The sequence below is a fragment of the Amblyomma mixtum genome, chromosome 9, assembly GCF_055824585.1.
Source record: "Amblyomma mixtum isolate Tamu chromosome 9, ASM5582458v1, whole genome shotgun sequence".
NCBI lineage: Eukaryota > Metazoa > Arthropoda > Arachnida > Ixodida > Ixodidae > Amblyomma > Amblyomma mixtum.
The window spans coordinates 116927564-116948171 of NC_143020.1; the positions used below are offsets into that span (position 1 = coordinate 116927564).

General features: G+C 47.0%; 1 protein-coding gene across 4 annotated transcripts; it reads left to right on the forward strand.

Annotated features, from left to right (window-relative positions):
- Positions 1 to 275: 275 nt before the first annotated feature.
- Positions 276 to 10481, forward strand: LOC149330911 (uncharacterized). Of its 4 annotated transcripts, none has more exons than XM_089561628.1 (7): positions 297 to 1691; positions 1775 to 1816; positions 3940 to 4026; positions 5728 to 5975; positions 9129 to 9288; positions 9838 to 9865; positions 9999 to 10193. In XM_089561628.1, the coding sequence occupies exons 1-7, from the start codon at positions 1466 to 1468 to the stop codon at positions 10171 to 10173; spliced, it is 966 nt and encodes a 321-aa protein (XP_089417754.1). In that variant the 5' UTR covers positions 297 to 1465; the 3' UTR covers positions 10174 to 10193. The 4 variants fall into 4 exon arrangements, with proteins under 4 accessions (XP_089417751.1, XP_089417753.1, XP_089417754.1 ...); XM_089561629.1 differs by having other exon boundaries at positions 305 to 1691; positions 9129 to 9243; XM_089561625.1 differs by having other exon boundaries at positions 276 to 1691; positions 9838 to 10481.
- The last annotated feature ends 10127 nt before the right edge of the window (positions 10482 to 20608 follow it).

Below are 20608 nucleotides of genomic sequence, written 5' to 3' on the forward strand. Positions count from 1 at the left end.
GTTGTGCACTGAGACAGTGTTTCATAATGCAAATTCAGAACCAACTCATCCAGCTGTTTACATTTAGTTCAGTTTGAATTGTTAGCCTGTCGCAGTGGCTGAGTGGTCCATGCTGCTGAGCCGAGGGCCCAGGTTACATCCTGTCTGTGGTGAAATGGAGCAGTGCAGAATGCGCTTGTGCTGTGTAATATCAGTGCATGTTAAACAACCCCATGAGGTCTAAATTAATCTGGAGTCTTCCGCTACGTCATTCTTCATAGCTTAAAGCTGTTAAATCCTAGAAACCAGAATCACACTTTTAATTGTAAATAAAACAATGCCTTTGCCACATGAGTGTTTCACAGGCTTTCAAACTGATAGTCTGTTGGCCTGAGTGTTGCTATACAGGCAGCTGAACGGGCATCAAGTCAGCAAAGCAGCCCTCGGACATATTTTGTAGTGACAATTCTGTTAAGTATGGATACGTGTTTAATTATGAGGAATTATGTGAGTTAGTTTTTGAAACCCATAGTTTGTACGAGATTTTGGTGCATGGTATTGAGGGTGCCTAAGACTGTATGCTGTTTGGGCAATTAAATATGTGCTCTCGAAAGTCTGCCAGTTTCCTTTCATAAGGTTTCTGATATAAACAGCAAGCTTCTTGTGGTAAGCGGCCGTGATGGTTAGCAGTCTATGGTTGAGGAAGGAAGGACCCGTGCTCTCACTGTAATGTAAGTTATCAATCGCTCGTACAGCTCTTTTTTGTAAAGTAAGTACTTTCACAAAATTGGTTGAGGTAGTCGTTCCCCAGATCAACAAACAATATTGTACATGCGAAAAGACTAGAGAGAAATAAATTTGTAGTTTGAATTTTCGAGGCAGTATTGTGCGAAATTTATTTAGGATACCAACAGAGCGAGCCATTTTAGTGCAAATGTAGTTTACACGATCTGTCCAGAGTAAATGTTCTTCAAAAATGACTCCAAGGAACATTGTAGAGCTGACACGAGTTATAGGAGCTTGCTCGAAGTGAATTTGGAAGTTGTTCGGAACTTCCTTATTTTTGGCTCTAAACAGTATGTACTTTGTTTTCCTGACATTAAGTTCTAACCTATTTGATTTTAACCAAACAGACAATTGGGATAACCAACTATTGGAGGCTGCTTGCAAAATATTACTATCTTGCCCTGAAAAAAATACGTTAGTATCGTCTGCATAGATTATAATGTTGTCTGCTGGATGAAGGTTGACGATATCATTAATATATAATAAGAACAACGTTGGTCCTAGAACGGAGCCCTGTGGCACACCAGACACAATCTGACCGATCCCAGATGAAATACCGTTAATGATAGTTGTTTGAGATCGGTTGTCAAGGTAGCTAGCAAATAAGGTTAAAGGAACGCCGCGTATTCCATAACACTGCATTTTTTCAAGCAATATCTTATGGTTAACCGAGTCAAACGCTTTCCTCATATCAAGGAATATGCCAACTGTTAGCAGTTTATTTTCTATGTTTTCAATTAGCTTTTCTTTGATTTCCAGTAAGGCGGCCTCAGTTGTTTTGTTTTTTTTTAAATCCGTACTGTTGCTTGGAGATGACATGGTTTTTGTCGAGATATTGAGAATGTTTGCAGGATCCTACAAGAGCGCCGAAAAAAAGGTGCGGCGCTACGAGTTCACTTCAGCCCTAGAAAGCTCGGCAGTTTCTGGTAATTGAAATTCTCATATTTCTTTATTGATGAGAAATTATTTTGCATACTCAACAAGACGTTCATGTGCAATTCTTTTTTAGGAAATGAGGGCCACAACGATGTTGTACAGCTGCCGTCACCACGTAAGACATGAATTCTCATTTGTTAAGCCGCCGCGGTGGCTCAGTGGTTACGGCGCTCGGCTGCTGACCCGAAAGACGCGGGTTCGATCCCGGCCAAGGCGGTCGAATTTTGATGGAGGCGAAATTCTAGAGGCCCGTGTGCTGTGCGATGTCAGTGCACGTTGAAGAACCCCAGGTGGTCGAAATTTCCGGAGCCCTTCACTACGGCGTCCCTCATAGCCTGAGTCGCCTTTGGATGTTAACCGCCTTAAAACTAAAACACCATTTCTCATTTCTATTTAATGTAAGGTCGACATTGTGTTAGTTTTGATTGGGGATTTATGGTAGTATGCTTGCAAAATCTGGGAAAAAAACTCCACCGTAGCTAATTGCACTTGCAGAGAAATGGAACGTGCTCAGACTTGGCATCAGCTTTTTACATTTGCCATGCTCTCAGATCAGCAGTGAATCTGCCAGTAACCATTTCGTGGCAAACTCTCTTACCCACGTTAACAGTACTGCGAACAGGTTTCTATTCACATGACATATATTCCGCTCTCTGTTTTTGGTTTCGCCATGACAGTTTCTTTTGTGTCCTTAAATGAACCGCATTTTCCAGTGTATAAGACGCACCCGCCATATATGCAGGCTGTAATTGAAAAAGTTGCTATATAAGACGCACCCTTATATAAGACGCACCCCAGTTTTCCCAGTTGGGCTAGTGAGGATCAATTAAACACGCTTGCGCGACCATCACGAAATTCACCGTACTTGTGAGAAATTCTTAAGCAACGCTAAGTGGTCGAAAAAGGCAACACTCACGTCATTCCTGCCCACGTTTTGGAAAAAAAGAAAGAAAAACGAAAAAACTCTCCCACATGTCCATAAGAACATTTTATTTCTACTTAAAACCTTCGAAGTCTTCACCTTCGGATGCGCTATCAAAAAGTTCGCCCATTTCTGGTGGCAACGCGACTGAAATATTCTCTTCGCACTACGTACATGGAGCAAACAAAGTGGCAAAGGGTGGCTGAAAAAAGAACGCCGGCTTGTCCTGGCTTGTCTTGACAATGGCGAGAAGCGTGATTGTCGTCATCTTTTGGCATTTCACATTACTTTTGCTTGGGGCCTCCGAAACGGTGGTGTGTTTGTGATCCTGGAAGTCGTCATCCCCGTCGTTTCATGATAAAGTTCACCTAAAAAAAGTTGCGCACGGTGGTCCCCGTATTGAGGTATTAACCGTGTTACAACCGCTTCATTGCTAGTGATATTTTTTCGGTAAAAAAGGCTTGAACATGAACCTGAGTAATTTCTGAACTCTCTAAAAAAAAACGAAAAATTCGCATATAAGACGCACCCTTGTATAGGACGCACCAGCAAGATTTTTTAAAAAAGCCGCGTCTTATACACCGGAAAATACGGTACCAATGCACCATGCTGGTGCATGAGAAATGTAATTATTGAAGTACTATAGACACATATTTAAAAAATTGAAAACTGATTTTTCAGGAAAGAAAGTGGTGCAGTAATTCTCTCGCATTTCGGTGGACATTCATAAGAGAAGGGATAAAGGAGGGAGTGTGAGAAGGAAGGAAGAAGGAGGTGCCATAGCGCCCTGGGATAATTTCAGCCGACTGGGGATCTTCAACGTGCACTGACATCGCACAGCACACGGGCACCTCTTGCGTTTCGCCTCCATCGAAACGCGCCGCCGCAGTCGGATCACAACGTTCTTTTATGTGTCATAGGTATCTGCATGATGTGACATTGTTTGTCACGTCAACTACTTGTCATGGAGGTGTCGGTTTTGATGGGTTTTGAATTATGAAGTCTTTGTACAGCCTGTGATTGAAACCAAATTAAAATATCTTTTCGGCCAAAGGAAGTGTTACTATTGCCTGGGGGGCATCTCTATATAACCAGGAATTTGTTTCTGAACTTCGTAATTTTGTGTCTATTGTGTTTTAAAAAGATCACCTGTATGCAAAACAGCCTGGCCATGCAACTGTTCTGTCCCTTCTCCAAAAATATCCTGAAGTAGCATTTCTGCATTCAATTAGGATAGAAATGTGACATTGTGGTTGTACACAGTAGTGTGTTCTGTACTTCCTGGATTGCCATCAATGACGCATGTTCATCTCCAGCCCCACTGAATCACGCTGGGGAGAGCGTGAACGAAAACAGTGCGCCACCCAGCAAGCTGGAGGGGTCGACAGCTGGGACTGTTGATGGTGAGATTTTCACTTTGTTTACTTTTGTGCAAAAAGAGAAATGCAAGCCAAACATGGGGACACAGTGAGAGGACAGAACAAATGCTGCTTGTCCCGTCTTTTCACTGTGTTCCTTTCTTTTAATTACACTCCTATTTTGTCTAGTATCAAGTGACACAACAAAATATAGAAGCTAGATCTGCTTTGCCTTAAAGAAAAACAGCAAATTTTAAATTTCTCATTGTACCTGCTGCTGCCGAGCAGCAGTCAACGGGCCCAGAAAGACCTAGAGAATATACTTATTCAGGAAGATATTTGCACGGAGTTCTCCTCAGTGGCTCTTGAAACGGTGCTAGGAGCACATTTCTAGTTTCAAACTATGTGCTTTGAAAGGGGTCACTCTAAAAATCATCACATGTATTTCTCAAAAACGATTGTATTGAACTGAAGTGGTACTGGAATTTACAACCTAGTACTTCCATTGCTTTCTCCTCTTGTGATTCATAGTGGAGTGGTTGTTGTGTGCCCTTCCCAAGAGCTGTATGTTGTGCTTTTGTTGGGTTCTTTTGGATCCTGGCATTTCTGTTGCCTCTCTCGGCCTACATCACCACCAGGAAGCCACTCCTACGAATTGCACTCTACACAGTAGTCCCATGTTCTGTGCATTTGTTTCCTTACCAGCATAATTTGGTCGCTTGGTCGCGGTTGGTCAGCAAGGCCCATATTGTAATTTTTCATTGTCTTTCAAAGTATTTTAAAAGTTTACTGGTTGGAAGTCAATGCAGTGCCTTGGATGCAGCGAAATGTGCTGAAAAAAAATTAATTGCGCTATCACAAAGCTCCCATAAAGGGTGCTGAAGGAGATAAGCAGCCAATAATAGTGGCATGCTCTGAAGGAGGACCTCTTGCTTAGGAAAGAACTGAACAGCCTAACTGCCTTGTGGAGCACATCAGCTGGCTCCTAGTCTTGTCTTGCCTGCAGCAAAATGGATGCGTGGTAAGAGATAAATGTGACCTTGTTTTATGTCTCAACGGTTTGGCACCTCCTGTGCCTAGCAAGAAACATTTGGTCCATCTCTTTGTTGCATTTCGCCTGTCAGCTAAGGGCTATAATTCCATAAGGGCTATCTTTGTTGCAGTTTTAATGCATTGATCCCTGCCAGCACTTGCAGTTAGAACAGATGTCTACCTCCAGCATTTTGGCCAATGTGGGTTTTGCCGTGAGCAATACTTTCCAAATGGTGCAATGCTATATTAAGGGCACAGGCCTGCTCTGCTTTCTCGCTTCTATTAGCACATGCTTCTCATGACACTGGAAGAATCCATTTGCGACTAACTGCTGCCATCTCTGCCATGGTGCAATAGCAGTGGAAATGCCCATGAAGCAATGTAAAAATTGGCGGAGCTCATAGACTGAGAAGTCCTTTACACAACAAGGCTGCAGGTTCTGTGCTAGCTATCACACATAGAGCAGCTCCATTTCACCTAGGGGTTTGTCAGTGCATGGTGACATTTATGGCATTTAAATTAGGCTAGCAAGGAATAGAACATGAATTAGAAGTGTCCTGGAGGATAAAAACTGGTGGAAGTTTAGGAGCATAGTACAGAGTGTGTTGCTGCCTACTGTTAGCCTCATACTGTTCTTTATTGTACCTCAGTGCGCAAATGATATTATTGCGCCCAGGTTAACCCTGCTCTCACTGAAATTGTTGATTGCTTCAGTTTCAGCTACCCTGCTGAAGCTGATGTGCCTGGTGCTGGAGGTCCGACAGCAGCAGCGCGACTTAATGCAGCGGTTACAAAGGCTGGAGGATCATGTGCTGCTGCGGTCGGACCGGCAGCTGGAGCAGAGGACTCGGCCAGTGTCCCCCTCGCCACCGCCTCCCACCCTTGCACTGCCCGCATTCTCCCCCGAGGAGTTGGACACTGTGGAAGCTGCCGTCCAGGACGACAGCGTGGCTGCTGGACTGGTGATTTAATGTTTCTGATAATTCGTGTCTGGAAAAAATGAATGCCTACTAACGATTTGCATGCATAATGTAATTGCGAGGTTTGTGAAGAAATCTTGAGCTCCAAGAGTGTTTGCATGCCGTGCTCTGTGAATAACATGCTCTTCATAGATATAATTCCTACTGTTGTGCTGGAGTGTGCTGTCACAGTGTGTTTTGTTAATGTAAATGTCTTGTTCATGAAAGTTGCTTGCTGATATACACACTGGCTGTTTCAGTGAACATTTTCAGGAATTCCTAAGAATAGGGAGTTCAAAATAGAAGAAATATTTGCAGGTACACACGCACAGTTATGTAGTAAATTATGTCCACCACTGCTGAGAGATCGTTCCTCCAAAAAAAAAAATTGTTTTCCCATATCGAACTTGCGCTTCTTTAGGAATTTTTGAGAGTGTTCACTGGACCGCCCTGTCGATTCCTTGTGTGGTGAGATTTACTGTTGGAAGCAAAAGTGGTACGCAATGCCCAGCCGGTAGCAGAGCTTGCAAAAACTGCATCACGTGTCGGGACAGCTGTTAGGGGACTCTCTTTATCTGCTCTTTGGCTCCTATCAATTTGTTGGGCTCAGTAGCAGTGCTGAACATGTGGCGCTCGCATTATTGCTTACGGCAAGTGCCAGTTGTCACATCATGTTTCAGCCACGCAATGCAAAGAAAATGCCACCTGCGAGACTGCTGTCGCATCAGAGCGTTTAGGCGAGAAGGAGCGCTAAACAGCAAACCAAGCTACTGATGCTGGTTCTGTGCGAAGCATTGCACCTGTCACATCTTGTAGTAGCTTGGTATTTGGCGGTGCAGTCACAGGCTTTTTTGGGGCAGTTGCTCTCAGATGGTGTCACTCAATGTCATTCGATGTAGTTTTCCAGAGCTCTGCCAGTGGCCGGTCGTTGCATAACAGACTTGGTTCCAACAAATTTTTTTTCTCAGTCAAATATTTCTGTGATTACATTATTGTTTTACATCGATCAACAGCAAAAAAAAATCCCCTATGCTTTTGTTGCCTGTGGCTGCCTTTCTTCGTAGGTGTCTCATAACGAGCCCCTCATTTTCCTTACATTTGTCATTTATTGTTGTGCTGTTTTAATTTAGTTCAGCAGTGGACTTTGTAGCTAACATTAAGGATGTTGTAAGGTCTGTTTTACAGGAAGCTGAGCTTTCGGTTAATATACTGTTGCATGAACTGCTGTGAACACAGCTGGAAGTTGGTCCTCTCTCAGCGCGTCTTTAATTTCGGCTAGGTTTCCCAAATAATGGGGCAGCTTTAACCCACCTCTTCCCTGTCTTTTGCTCACATTATGCACATTTCATTACTTAATCTGCTGCCAAAAACAAGCAACATCGTTTAATTAAATGTGGTTGCTAAGCACGCAGCTTTACTCAGGTGCTTGGGGATTTAAATAAGCGCCCTTTGTATAGCATTAATTAGACTGCTCAATTTCAGGGTAGTGAGCCCCGCCATGGTGGCTCAGTGGTTAGGGCACTCGACTGCTGAACCCAAAGACTCAGGTTCAAACCCAGCCGTGATGGCCAGTTTTCCATGGAGGCGAAAAGCAAGGCGCCCGTGTGCAGTGTGATGTCAGTGGCGCATGTTAAAGACCCCACGTGGTCGAAACTTCCGGAGCCCTCCACTATGGTGTCCCTCATCATAGCCTGAGTCACTTTGGAACTTTAAGTTCTACAAACCAAATCAATTTTAGCGTAACGGCTGTGCAGAGAAAACACATCCAGTACATAGATATCTGCAAAAAGCATTATAGTTATAATATAATAATGTCCAAGATGCAAAGCATAATGGGTAGGAGTTGGCCACCTTTGCTTAATCGCTAAAGTTTCCCTGCTCTTAGTAAACTGGGAAAAAAAAGAATGTCCATATTGGTGGTGGTGCTTTCTGCTGGTAGCAACTAGTCAAGCTATTGTATCATACAGAAATTACCGTATTTACTCGCGTAATAGGCGCACTCGCATAATAGGCGCACCCCTAGTTAGGGCGCGAAAAATCAGATTTTTTTATTTCCGCGCATAATAGGCGCACCCCGAACTTGGCACTGTGATCAATACTGTATTTACACGATTGCAAGCCGACGCCTCGCCACCCCCCGCTTCCCAATCTTTATTTTAACAAAGTTTTTGCTGAACTGACTACTAGTCCCTACTAGTGCTTCTGCCGTCGCAGCTGCTGCGGACCCACAGCACATACAACGACATCGCGTAGAACAGCCGCACACAGTTTTCAGGGATGCTCACTTTAAACGTCTGTTTGGAAAGCTTCATTTCCAGTCGGAAACGTTCCCGACTTAGGCCCGCGAAAACCTCGGCGCTTGGAGTCGCGTACGAAAATTTAGGGACGCCGCATTCGCAACTGCCGCACTTCTCGGCCACGTCGTATTTTCCGACCTGCCGCACGCTTGCCGCGTTCGAGAGCAAACTCCCAGCCGTGTAGCTGTTAAGGTGCTTGCCCGTCGAGCTAAAACATCAACGCTCTGCGGCAAAGCCATAAACCACGATAACTATCGCGCTACCGCAAATCCCGGCACTTGACAACAACAACAACAAAAAAAAACGAGCTGGAGATGCTGATGGCGATTAGATAGCGAAAGCTCGCGGCGGAGGAAAACGATGATGATGATGAGATTGGCCTTGGGCGCCCTCCATGGGCGGCGTCTGGAAGCTCCTGTGCGCGTGTGTGGCCTCCGCGATCAAGCGCACGTTGCGCGCAGCCGGAGCCGATCGCGGAGGCCTCGGCGCGTGCATTCGGAAAGTTTCGGTGCGGCCCTTACACGGACTTTTTTTTTTTTTAACATTTTCTTCGCGAAAATGGGGTGCGGCCCGTACACGAGTGCGTTTACGCGGTGTGTTCAATTCTGCGAGTCGAAAAATTTTCCGGAAATTTTACCCCGCGTAATAGGCGCACCCCGAACTTTGAGCCGGATTTTCTGGAAAAAAAGTGCGCCTATTATGCGAGTAAATACGGTATGCATTATGATTGTAGGTACTCGCATGGGCTGTTGACAGGTAGTCACACAATTGTCTTAGCTATTCGATTCTGCTAAACTAAATGAAATTATAATTGATGTTTGTGCCTAATAGCTTGTGCACCTGTGGTGTTTCTTTTCAGCGAAAGCAGCTGGTCCGCCTGGGGGGCAAGGGCCTGAGGGAGGTGGGCTCCAACATAATGACCGCCATCATAGGGGTGGCTGTACAGAGGATGTACAGCCTCCATGGCCGCAAGGGCAAGTGGTCATTTATTGCCCTGAAGTTATGCAAGGTGGCAACAGGTATGTTGTTGCAGTAGCTTTTAACTGAATTTTAAAAGATGAGTGGAAGAACATGCACCAGGTTCTGCTGCGCTTTGTTTTCTTTTCTTCTTTTCAGTTGATACTTTACTAGTTTTCTTTTTCATTACAGGTGAATATTTTGTTACTGTTTTTATGGGGGTAGTCATCTGCAGTTTTCTTCCATGTGCATCTGAAGATATATGAGTCAGCAGATGCCTTTCAAAGAAAGCCCTCCCACCAGTCACATCCATCTCTTGTCATGGATCGTAGTCGTGCCTTGTATCTGCCAGCCATTTGTGCTCCCATATGTTAGTAGTGCAAAGTGGTCGTCTGTGATGTCGCAGCAGCTTTATACAGTTGGTTAGAAGAGCTTTCAGGTGGATTTTCTCAAGTTGTATTTGGATACTGTAGGCCTTTCATTTTGGCACGCACTTTGAGTTAACATGTACTTGTGGCCTTTTCTGTTTTCTCTGTTGCTGAAATAATCTTGATTTCTGTTAACGAGCAAAGTTTTTCTGCTGGCCTAAAATGAACGCTTATCTTATGCAGATGCCATCTGTGAGAAGACGGGCGCGGATGTGGTGGAAGCGCAGGGGTTTATTAGGAAGTGGTTGCCAGGTTCGGTGGACCGTGGCGGCGGACGCAAAAGGCGTTTTGCCGAAGCGTTTCTGCCAAGTACCGCTGCCGGCCTGGCAACCACTGCGAGCCCCTGTGCTTCAGCCCCCAGCACAGTGCCCTCCCTTCCCCAAGCGGCCCCCACCTCCCAGAAATCCTCCTCCCGCGCGGCCCTGGCTCCTTCCCAAGGTCCCGCCTCCTGCGCGGCCCTCGCTGCCTCGCAGGACTCGCGCAACCGCGCGTCCCCAGCCACGGTGCCTAATTATTTAATAAATTGTTTCTCAGTTGGATTCTTTCGTTGCCTCATTTTGTTGTGCATGTGTATAGAAGAGATGATTGCAGCTTTGCAATGCCAAAACCCATGGCTTTCCCAATGCGAACATTAACTGGAATGTGAATATTCGCTGAACTGGAAATGCAATGGCATAAACTTCGGGCAAGCGTTAGCAGAAAGGCTGAACAGTGGCCTAATTGTGGTATGTCAAGCCGGTGTTGGTAGAGCGGCTGAAAGTGGGTACAATAGCGGCATGAATGTCGGTTCAGTGTTGGTAGAGCGGCTGAACAGTGGTCTGATAGTGGCATGAATGTCGGCTCAGTGTTGGTAGAGTGGCTGAAAGTGGGTACAATAGCGGCGTGAATGTCGGTTCAGTGTTGGTAGAGCGGCTGAACAGTGGTCTGAGAGTGGCATGAATGTCGGTTCAGTGTTGGTAGAGCGGCTGAACAGTGGTCTGAGAGTGGCATGAATGTCGGTTCAGTGTTGGTAGAGCGGCTGAACAGTGGTCTGATAGTGGCATGAATGTCGGTTCAGTGTTGGTCCGAACATCAGGCCAAGGTTGGAAAAAGTAACTTTTTGCCCCAATGCCGACGTCGGTACGACTTTCGAGCCGGTTTTGACCAGCATTATGCCAGCGTCGGTCCATTGTTGGTGTGCTGCTTGGGTATTTGGCCAACAAACCTGCATGCACCTAACTGCTCAGCCACCCAACGAAATTAAGCATCTTGCGAAGACGCCCGCGCCAAAAAAAAAGATGGTATTTACCTCGAATTCCACGTCTTAAATGACCTCGTCATTTACGATACACATTTCGCCGTTACGGTACCGGCTTTTTCGTCAACAATCTGCTTCACGTAGTGGGCCTGATCCACTAGCAGTTCATTTTTCAAGTTTGCGCAGCGAAAAAAAAAATCACTGTCCACTATTTCTTTTAACCTACATCTCAGAGCGTACTGCCGCGACAGAAAGAAATGCGAACAGCGCAGTGCCTAGGCGCTCCGCTGTTGGAATTTATTTTCGTCACGCTTATACTTGGCTCGCAACACAAATACGCTAGAGACATCCGTGATACAATAATGTACCACTCTAGCGTCTTTGTTACTACCGAGATAAACACGTATTGAAGATAAATTCCGACTGCGCAGCGCGTGGGCGCCGTGCTGTCCGCATTTTTTTCTAGCGCCCCTGTACATTTTGCTAATCCTCTGAAACTCGTCAGCGTTCAAGCACGAGGGAAAAAGCTCGCGACTGCACAAAGAGATTTGCAGGCTGGCCAACACGTGCAAAGTACGTGCAGAACTGGCTTTTTTTTTTTCAGGAGAAAGCGCGCTGCTCGCGCAGCTACTCAATGGGAGGGAGACCGGTTTGCCCGGACAAAAGTGCGGAGTCGGCCGGAGAGGGCGCTTTTCAGTGGCGCCCGCAGCGCCCCCCTGCGAAGCTGCGGTCCCCTCACCGAACACCAGCCAGCCGCACTGTGGCTAACTGAGGTTCACTCCACGCACAGAGAAATACAGAAAACGGCACGCCGGGTCAACACACTCGTTCACATTTAGCCTGGGAGGTTGAAACGGTGAGGAACATGTGGCTCAACAGTTCAGAGGTGAGCCATAAGGTAGAAAAAACCTTGAAAAAAAAAAAAACACGGCCCGTGGGCCATGACGAACAGAGGGAGTTCGGGAGGGTAACGAAGTGGGGGACGAAAACTGTTGCCAGGTTTAAAGCGAAGTGAAGGGGATGGCTGATGCAAAGGGGAACCATCCAGGTGAAGAAAGGAGAAAAGGGCGAGAGAGGTTACTGCGCAGATAACGAAACGAGCAGAAAAAAACAAAATTCTGTTCACCCGTTGCTAGCTCTTGAGGCCTCATGGTTTTTATTAGCCGTTTAAATTCTTTTGCTAGCTTAATCTCTCAAGCCATTGATAAGAGTTCATTACCACCCTACATATGTTCAATTTCGTGCATATCGGCCTCAATATTGTGAGTGCAGCACTCATTTTTGCAGCGGCTTTAAAAGTAGCTTGCTATACTCATATATATTTGTTTTGTTGCTGTACGCGTGGTGTTTCGTTGCAAAAACGGGAGTTGCGTAGAGTTAATAAACTAACTTCAAGCTTTTTCCACCGCTTGCGAGATCGCATCGTTTTTTTTTTTCTCCGATAAGAGCCCAGTGAACCAAAGCGCAAGCAGACGACTGACGACTTTCACCGCTACTTCGGCATGTCCTACGGACACCACCGAGCAGCGTTTTTTTTTTCGCGCGGAACAAAGAAAAAGACACTGACGTAGAGTCACGTGGGAACAGCGAGCGCCCGCCCAAACTGGTTTGCCGGTGTCCGGCGCCTCTTTCGATTAGAACACAAATCCGTTCGTTGCGGCCGCGGTTCCCGGCTCCGTCGCCGCCGCGCCGGAGAGGAGACCGGCTGTGAGAATCAGGCCTTACTGGTTAGAATCCTAGTTCCGCCACTGTGAGTCAACGCTCTTTCTGTATGAGTATTTAAATACCTCAGCTGCCCACCTGTTATCGTCCAATTTCCTCAGGCGTTCTTCATAAAGTATTTTACTTTGAGCTTCCCGTGCTTGGAACGATGCCCAGCCCATATCGCCCCACACCATAAACACATATGTTTGAGGCGCCCCTCCTCCTTCCTGGGGTCGCTGTACAATACCCCCTCAGTGGGATAACAAAGCAGACCACTGTCAAGATGGGAGCGATTGGCCCCCTCCGCCGCGTGAACTTGGCGAGAAGAGCTTCCCGCCTGACTTGATGTGGTGCATGGAAACAGTGCCGGTAGGGCTCCACGAGATACCCTAAGATCCACGATGCGTCACTGTGGTATTCATGTAAACGCGGCTCCTCATGAGACTTTGGTCCGAGGGTCACTGTCTTTCCTCTAGAATAATTATCCCGCACTGGAATTTCTGGCGCATGTAAAACAATTTAGAGTGAAATTGCAACGAGTAAAAACGCGGTCGACAGAAGTGATTAAATTTGTCTTTTGAACAATAAGAAGTAGACGAGATAGGTGTCTTCTTTCTTGTTTGTTTTAGGATGACATGGCTCCTTGCTCAACCAACAGATAACGCATGGTGGGCCGTAGTGTGCTTGTCACTACAGAAACAAGCAAAAAAAGGAGGGGAGAGACTACAGAATAATCAGTTTGCAGAGCTGGTCCGCGCATGCGCCTGCAGCGGTTATATCAGTGCACGCTATCACGTGATGGGGTCAAGGGGGGACCGACTCTCCATGGCCGGATCATCTGTCGGGCAACTATATTGTATTCACAGTGACGCTACCTGTGAAGCGAACAAGTCTGCATTCTGTAAGCGTCCCTTGAAAACACTGCGAAAAGACCGAGTATGACGCAATTCGTACGCTAAGCCTCGCTGCCGTTACGTTGTTTGTCGATACTTGCAGTTCCTATCTTTCTTTCTTTCTCGATTCGTAAGTTTACCACACCTTCGAAGGCATTTTGAACTTTCGTGCGGCACAAAGTGGTCGCGTGATCAGCTACGGCTCGTGTGCGCGGAAATCCGGCACCCCGGGCTGCGCTGCCCCGCATTTTTCTTTTTCCGAGCTGCAGAAAATGTTGGCCTTTTGAAGGGGTGGGGGTCAAAGTCAGTCTATCACAAAAGGCAACTGTAGTGTCCTTCCTTCGAGGAGTGTGAGGCTAAACGTGTGGGGGAGAGAACGAGCTACAACAAATTTCCACGGCAACCTCCGCTTTGACGTCATCAGAGCCACGGAAGAGGGAAAGAGCGGAGACACTGCGGAGACACCCTGCCTTTTCTCTTCTGTGAGGGGGCTGTCTTCCATGGCAGGTTTCACCCTTGTCAAAGCCATGCGAATGGAATGCGACGACATTGGTTCCGAGCGCGCATTCCCAAAACCCTCAAGTTCTGCAGAGGGTGTTGGCCTTCCCCTGCGAGCCCTCCCCCCAAGTTTACCCACGGGCTTTTCCTTCTCTCCTTCTTGTTACTTTGATCTTCGGGGGTCTATCGGCATATCTGACTTCAGCGGTCAGTCTCTCCTAGTGTCGCGAAGACGTCGCTCTAGCCTAGCAAGCAGATCGGCGACAGCGGACGAGCGCGTACCACAGCGAGGTCCGTCTTCGTCCTACCTTCCAGGCCTTCACGGTAAGTAAAAGCAATTTCTCTACCAAAATCTTCTTTGTCGCGCGGAGTGCTCAAGAGCGTTTCTAGCAACGGCCCCGGGGCCTGACGGACAAAAGATGCCTTTATGCTTGGCAAACAGATAATCTGTGTGTTTGGGCGCGTTTTCCTGAAGATATGTGGTGTCTGTTCGGACGTGAACAGGGAAGCATCGAAAGCGTGAAGCCGTGCGGGCTTTGGTTTTAAGGCATAATGTCCGCACGAATAACCTAGACCGCGCCCCTGGTTAGCTTGATTTCGCGCTTCTGTTTTCTGTTTTCCAACTGTTTTCTTGATAGAACTGAGGCTTGATTAATAATATAGCCACGCTGGTTTGCAGTTGGAGCACAATTTTCGCCAACAGGCGATGCTTTCCTGTCTCAATCTGTTTGTCTCCTTGTAGGGTAATGAGTTCTATAGTGGGATACAACTCAATAACAAAAAAGCAAATGTCCCTCAGAGGAGGCCTGGTCACACTCAGTTTATCCCTGAACTGTGGATTAATCGCGATGCCATTAAAGTCAATCAACGAATGACTGGAGGGTCTTTGTCGAGGGGAATTTACCACTTCACTCTTTCGTTGCATCTGATTATAATGCTATTCTCATAGGTATGATGGACATAGTTGCCCGTGCATGATTGCTGTCGGTTATTTATTTATTTATTTATTTTTGTCGGACAAAAGTGGGTTTTCCGTCATCTCAAGTCAGCTGCGCGGAATGGTTCAGTAGTGGGGCTTACTTGAACTTTCCTGCGATTATACAAGCCTGTAATGAACTATGTTTCCCCAAGGTGACTCATCTGCGCGCTCTCACGCACAAAGGAAGTCATTCGTATCTTAACGTTGCTGTTGTGATTTCCGGGTTATCAGCAAGCACATTCCGCATGCTTTTCTCACCACTGAGGGGAATAGCAACGAGCGTCTTCACTGTTGAACTGCTCCGCGCGCTTTGTTAGCTTCCGGAAAGTAGAAGCTGGCAGTATGCAGAGTATAGCCATGCTGATTATTCTCGAAGAGATTAGATATTCAGCAGCAAAAGTGAGACACAATGTCGCGCTGATTGTCGAGCAGCAACCAAGAGGGTCGCGTTTATGCGTCAGACTGCTTCCCGGCACCAAAAACTTGGCGGCCTTGAAAACAGTTCACCAAGTGTGTCAGGCTAGTTGGCATTATCGGGCAGTGGCGTGCGTCATCTTGCCTTAGATAGTTATATTTTGTTTTATCCCCCCCCCCCCCCACTCCGGTTATCTTTTCTGTGTCTCAGTCCAGTCTTCTGTTGCTAACTTCCAAAGCTGAGGGTTCCAGGGAGGTGTACTTTTCCATGCCGGAGGATCGGTCCGACACTTTCAGAGCCATTTAAAATGTCTTGCACTGTTTCTGAATCCTTTCTTTCAGTGTGTACTTCTGCTCATAGGCTTTTGGTTCTTTAAGCAACCTGCTCGGACCTTGATCCCCTATCATTTCTATTTCGCCGGCCCGGTACGCTGCTAGCGATTCCTTTGTTCTGTCCGCCCATTTAGCTCTCAGTTTTTTTTACCTTCCCTTTGACACGCTTAGTGCTCTCGTTTTCTGCATTGTTGTGTCGACGCTTCTCAGGTATATGTATACTTATCGATCTACTTCCGCACTTCTGTTGCTCCAGGCAGTTTGGCTTCCCCTCAATGCATATTTTATTCCGCTGTTCTGGCTTCTACACCTACCTGATAGCCTCTTTTACATGAACCAGACAGTGGCGGATCGAGTTGAGCAAGTTCAGCCCAACTCGACGACTGCGTGTTTACAAGAATTCGATTTTAGCGAGTCGAGTCCAGTTCAAATGAAGCGACACGAAGCGTCGGGCAGGAGCGGGAAAGGCCAGCCTCCAAGATTGCGACACGGCACCGCTGTCTCGCAGGCGCGACGACGGAGGAGAAAAACAGGTTCGCATTTATCCTCTCCCCTTCCGCAGCCCGACTCTTCGACTCGGTGCTTTTCGAAAGGCGGGTCAAGCGAGTTAACTTTCGAGAATTTCGCGATATTCAAGGATTCAAATCTATGTAGGCTGTAGGTAAAGCATGCCAACTGTTTTTGCACTAGCAGTTAAAATAGTTACGTGATCGACGATTGAATTTTGCGCTTCTCAATGCACCGGAGGAGTGCAGGGAAACAGCGTGATGTCACGGAAGGTATGATTTCAAATTACCGCTGTCGTCCACCACACCCAGCCGTGACGCGTTAGACGCTGCCAAATAACTCTCGTCAGGGTTCGCGTTCGGTGGTGTTGGTTTTTTTCCTCGAAAGCAGGCGTTTGTGCGTTGGAAATGTACCGATACCTTCGATGACGTCATCATGCGCCCCCCACTTGGCGTTGTGCCCTGCGGAGAAGCTTGAAGGGCGTCCGGATTTTAATCGGCGATTACTTCACTATTTCAAGTGCTAGCTCAAAAAGACTTCGCATGCATTACCTGCAAGTTTCACACATTCGACCCTCTTAAAGCTCGTTGGTTTCTAAAACCTATGTAGTTTCCCTTTAACCTATCCCCTGCAGGCGAGTTAACTCGATTCGCTCTGCCGCTTATTTTACTCGACCCGATAAGCAAACTCGACTCAACTCTATCGAGTTCATGTAAACAGGCCTATAGTTTCCTGAAGCGCTAGGCGGCTCGCTGCCCTCTGGTTTGTTTATAGCGGTGACCGGATATCTGCTCCTACTGCGTTAGCAGCCGTATGCAGCGGGGACATTACCTCTTTCTATATTCCGCACACTATTTCATATTTATTGAAGCCCGATAAAATTGTTTTATTACTGCCTCATTCCTTTTGCGTTTTACTCGATAGCGTATACAGCTCGTTCGGTCGAAAAGCCAACGGCGTAGCAGTAGTCGGCACCACGTGACGCAAATAATCGGGGGCTGCGTATAAAAAATCGTATCAAGGTAATTTGTGGTTCGAATGATTGATTGTTGTTTGATAGATGGTGACGAGTTAATGAAATCATTGTAATTAATGGGTTAATTAAATGAACGCAAAATCGCTACAAAATGAACAATTTGGAAATGGGGCTTTCAAAGGTGTCAAATGGCTTAGAATGGAAAGCCACTTTTTGTTGATGCTAAGTATCGGTTAAAAGAATCTTGTGAACAAAATTCTAAACAGTCGCATCAGATGACGCACCAAACGGCGTACTCTATCGCGTCAACTCTTAAGCGCCGCATAGGAGTCCTCCAACGTTTTATTTGCAATAACTCTCCATGACTGCTTAAGGGGTTTACGCCTTCGTTTATCCTCACTCGCTGGTATTTGCGTTGTTCTATATACCATTGGTATTCGTGTATTTAGAGTTACGTACTAGCACGTCCTGTTACCATTAAAGGACATCGCGGCTGATTTTTCTGATCAGAAACGTAACCCAAATTCGTTAATCTCGCTTATCTCGTGACAAACTTGCTAACCTCGCTCGTTGTCAGCTGACAAGACTGTGTCGTCCGGATACATTAGGCGTTATAGTTTCTGTCTTCTGTTTCTGCTATAGCCTAAATTAAAGCCAAAATTACTGTCCCTTAGCTTTATTTATACATGTCAACCAAATAGAGCACGAACTACAGCGGGGACAAAAGGTAGCTCTATCTTGGCGGCGCTTAGCCCTACGCCGTCCCGTGTGGAAGTACTAAGCAATCCGCGTGTGGATGTATGGTAAAGCGGATCAGGCACATGGGCAGGCTTGCAGCGAGCTGAAAGCTGTCACGTGACTGCCGCGGTAGCAAGCGCAGCAGTACGGCCTCTGTGGCCGCGTTCTGCAGCCCGCAAGCGAAGCAGGTCGGCTGTTCCCGAGCCGTGCTTATTAAATAATGCCGTATCTAACAATGATTGGCTAATTCGCTGTCATTTATTGAGCAAACTTTGAGCCAAAGAACTTAAGTTAGATTTCAGGAGGACCCCCCAAAACGAACTGTTGTTCAAATAACACTTCATAAATAATCGATTCTGTATTTCGACGTCCTGTATTTGTACACAGTGCATACTGCCGCCCTACCCCTATCCTTTCTTACTATCGCTGACCCCTTCCTTTCCCTCTCCCTGTCCTTTTATTCCCGCTAGTCGCAGCTCGGGTGCTTCAGGTTTCGATGGCAGATGCCGCGGCGAGCAACATATTTTCCTTCCATTGTTATTTTTATTAATAAATAGCCACGAGCAACTAATGGATTCTACATTCACTGGGCGATGACTAAATAAATAATGCTTACAGTTAATTCACAACGAACCTTTTTCCAGTAGCACACTCCTGTAGCTGCCGCCAGGCGAAATACGTTTGCGACCCGGGTCCCCTAAGCTCCCTCGATGCCTTCTGGGCAAAATTCTTTACAACGATGCGTTGGTCATACCTTGATGGCTTCATCTGACCAGAGCAGAGAGGCGTGACTAAAGGACACTGCTGACTGCGTCTTCTCTCTTGAGGCCGGTGCGTGTGGGGACCATGCGCGCATCTACGAGGACCCTTCTAGCAACGTCCTGCGCATGCGCCAAGCCTGCAGACAAGGGGGTGTGGAGATAGCGTGGACTAAGCCCCTCGTTAATCCCCGTCCATAGCTAATCGTCTCATTCAGCGGCGACGGGAACCTACTGCGGGGGACAGAAGGGGCTCTGCTGCTTCCGCAGAAACTGGCCGCGGCTATGCCAGGTACAGCAGGGCCAGTGCGCGGATAGTCATTTTGGCCCTCAGCAACAGGCTGACATCTACGACGCTCCATGCGAGGAAGGAACGAACGCAGCCCGCGCGCACAGCCATCCATCGGGCGAGGCTAGCCAGACGCGGTGTGCAGCCGTCGCAGTGGCTGCCCGGCTCAAGGAAGGACGGGAAAATTTTTACGGTTTTTCCTGCGGTTTGGGGGCATCTTCAGGGACGTCTTGGTTCTACCCCCAGGAGCCTTTTCTGTCGAAGTCGTCCGCCTCTAATCAGTGGTCGGTTGCACCCAGTCCAGGGCTCCGCTGGCCACTGCCGCCCATTGAGCTCGCTGTACCAGACCTTGTTGGTCTTCACAGCGGTCGCTGGACAGCAGAGTCTGCCACTGCTCCGCACTCGGGTTTTGTATTTTGGGGACCACGTCTATGTTTTGGCAGGCCCATGTGATGTGGTACAGAGTAGGTTTTTCGTCGCACCAGGGACATTTGTCCGCGTATATCGTAGGGTGCATTTTGTTTAGTATATGTAGGTTTGGGAAAGAGCCTGTTTGTAATTGTCTCCAAGTGACAGCTTCCTCTCTGCTGTGAGGTTTGTGCTGTGGGGGATATCGCATTCTTCTGCCTCTATAGTTTTGTAGTATGGCCGAGTATTCCCTGGGTGCTGGCGCGTGTTCCGCGGTCTCGTCGGATGCTCGGAAAGTAATGTATCCTCGAGCTATCCTGTCGGCCTCTTGGTTCCCTGCCACCCCCGTGTGCCCCGGCACCCACACAATTTTGTGTGGCATCTCGGCGCAAAACAATCTGTTACAGGGAGGATCGCGGCAGCGTCTTGCAGCGCTGGAACGCCATCGTCCATTCGGCGCGAAGCCTTGCCCGTTGGACATATCGAAGATTGTTTTTTTTTTTTGAGGAAAGGAAACCACGTAGTAACAGTCTCACTTGTCTTGGTGGACACCCGAACCGCGCATGATACGATTTTTTTTTTACGTAGCCCCCGATTGTAGGTCGCCTGTATAATGTCTATTTTTAATTTCACGGCATGAATTGCTGGCCTGTATATAACAGTTGCTATCGTAATTCGGCTGAAGGATTTTATGTTCGTCCATCTCTTTTCCTTTTATAAGACAAATTCCTCCTACTATGTCGTCGGCTGTCCGAAATTTGCTTATTGGTTATGACTTTTCCAATGATTTTAACAACGTTTCCTTGCTTCTTGGACAGAGTTCATTCCGGTTAAAATTGGAGATTTCTAAGCTTCTTACCATTTTGCTGTCCTGTGCTGCGTCTTCAGATAGAGAAGATGCAGCACAGATAGATAAATTATTACTAGCCTCACCGTTATATCACGGCGGTGACAGGTGTGAAGCCATTAATTCCTAGCGTGCTCAATATCTTCGGATTCACTGTCGATTTTCTTCCCATTTCTAACTACTCTCCTGACCTTCTCCACCAAGCCTCTCGTTCTCTCTTGTTTGTTTCCTTTCCACTTCTTGAAAACTGAGCATGTCCTGGCTGTTCCTAAACCTAGTGCTCTTCGTACTCCTGCGGGGGCATCGTGCACTAAAAGTTGGAGAGTCTTACGCTGGATAAGTGTTTCTATCGTTTCCCTGTCTTGCATGCAGC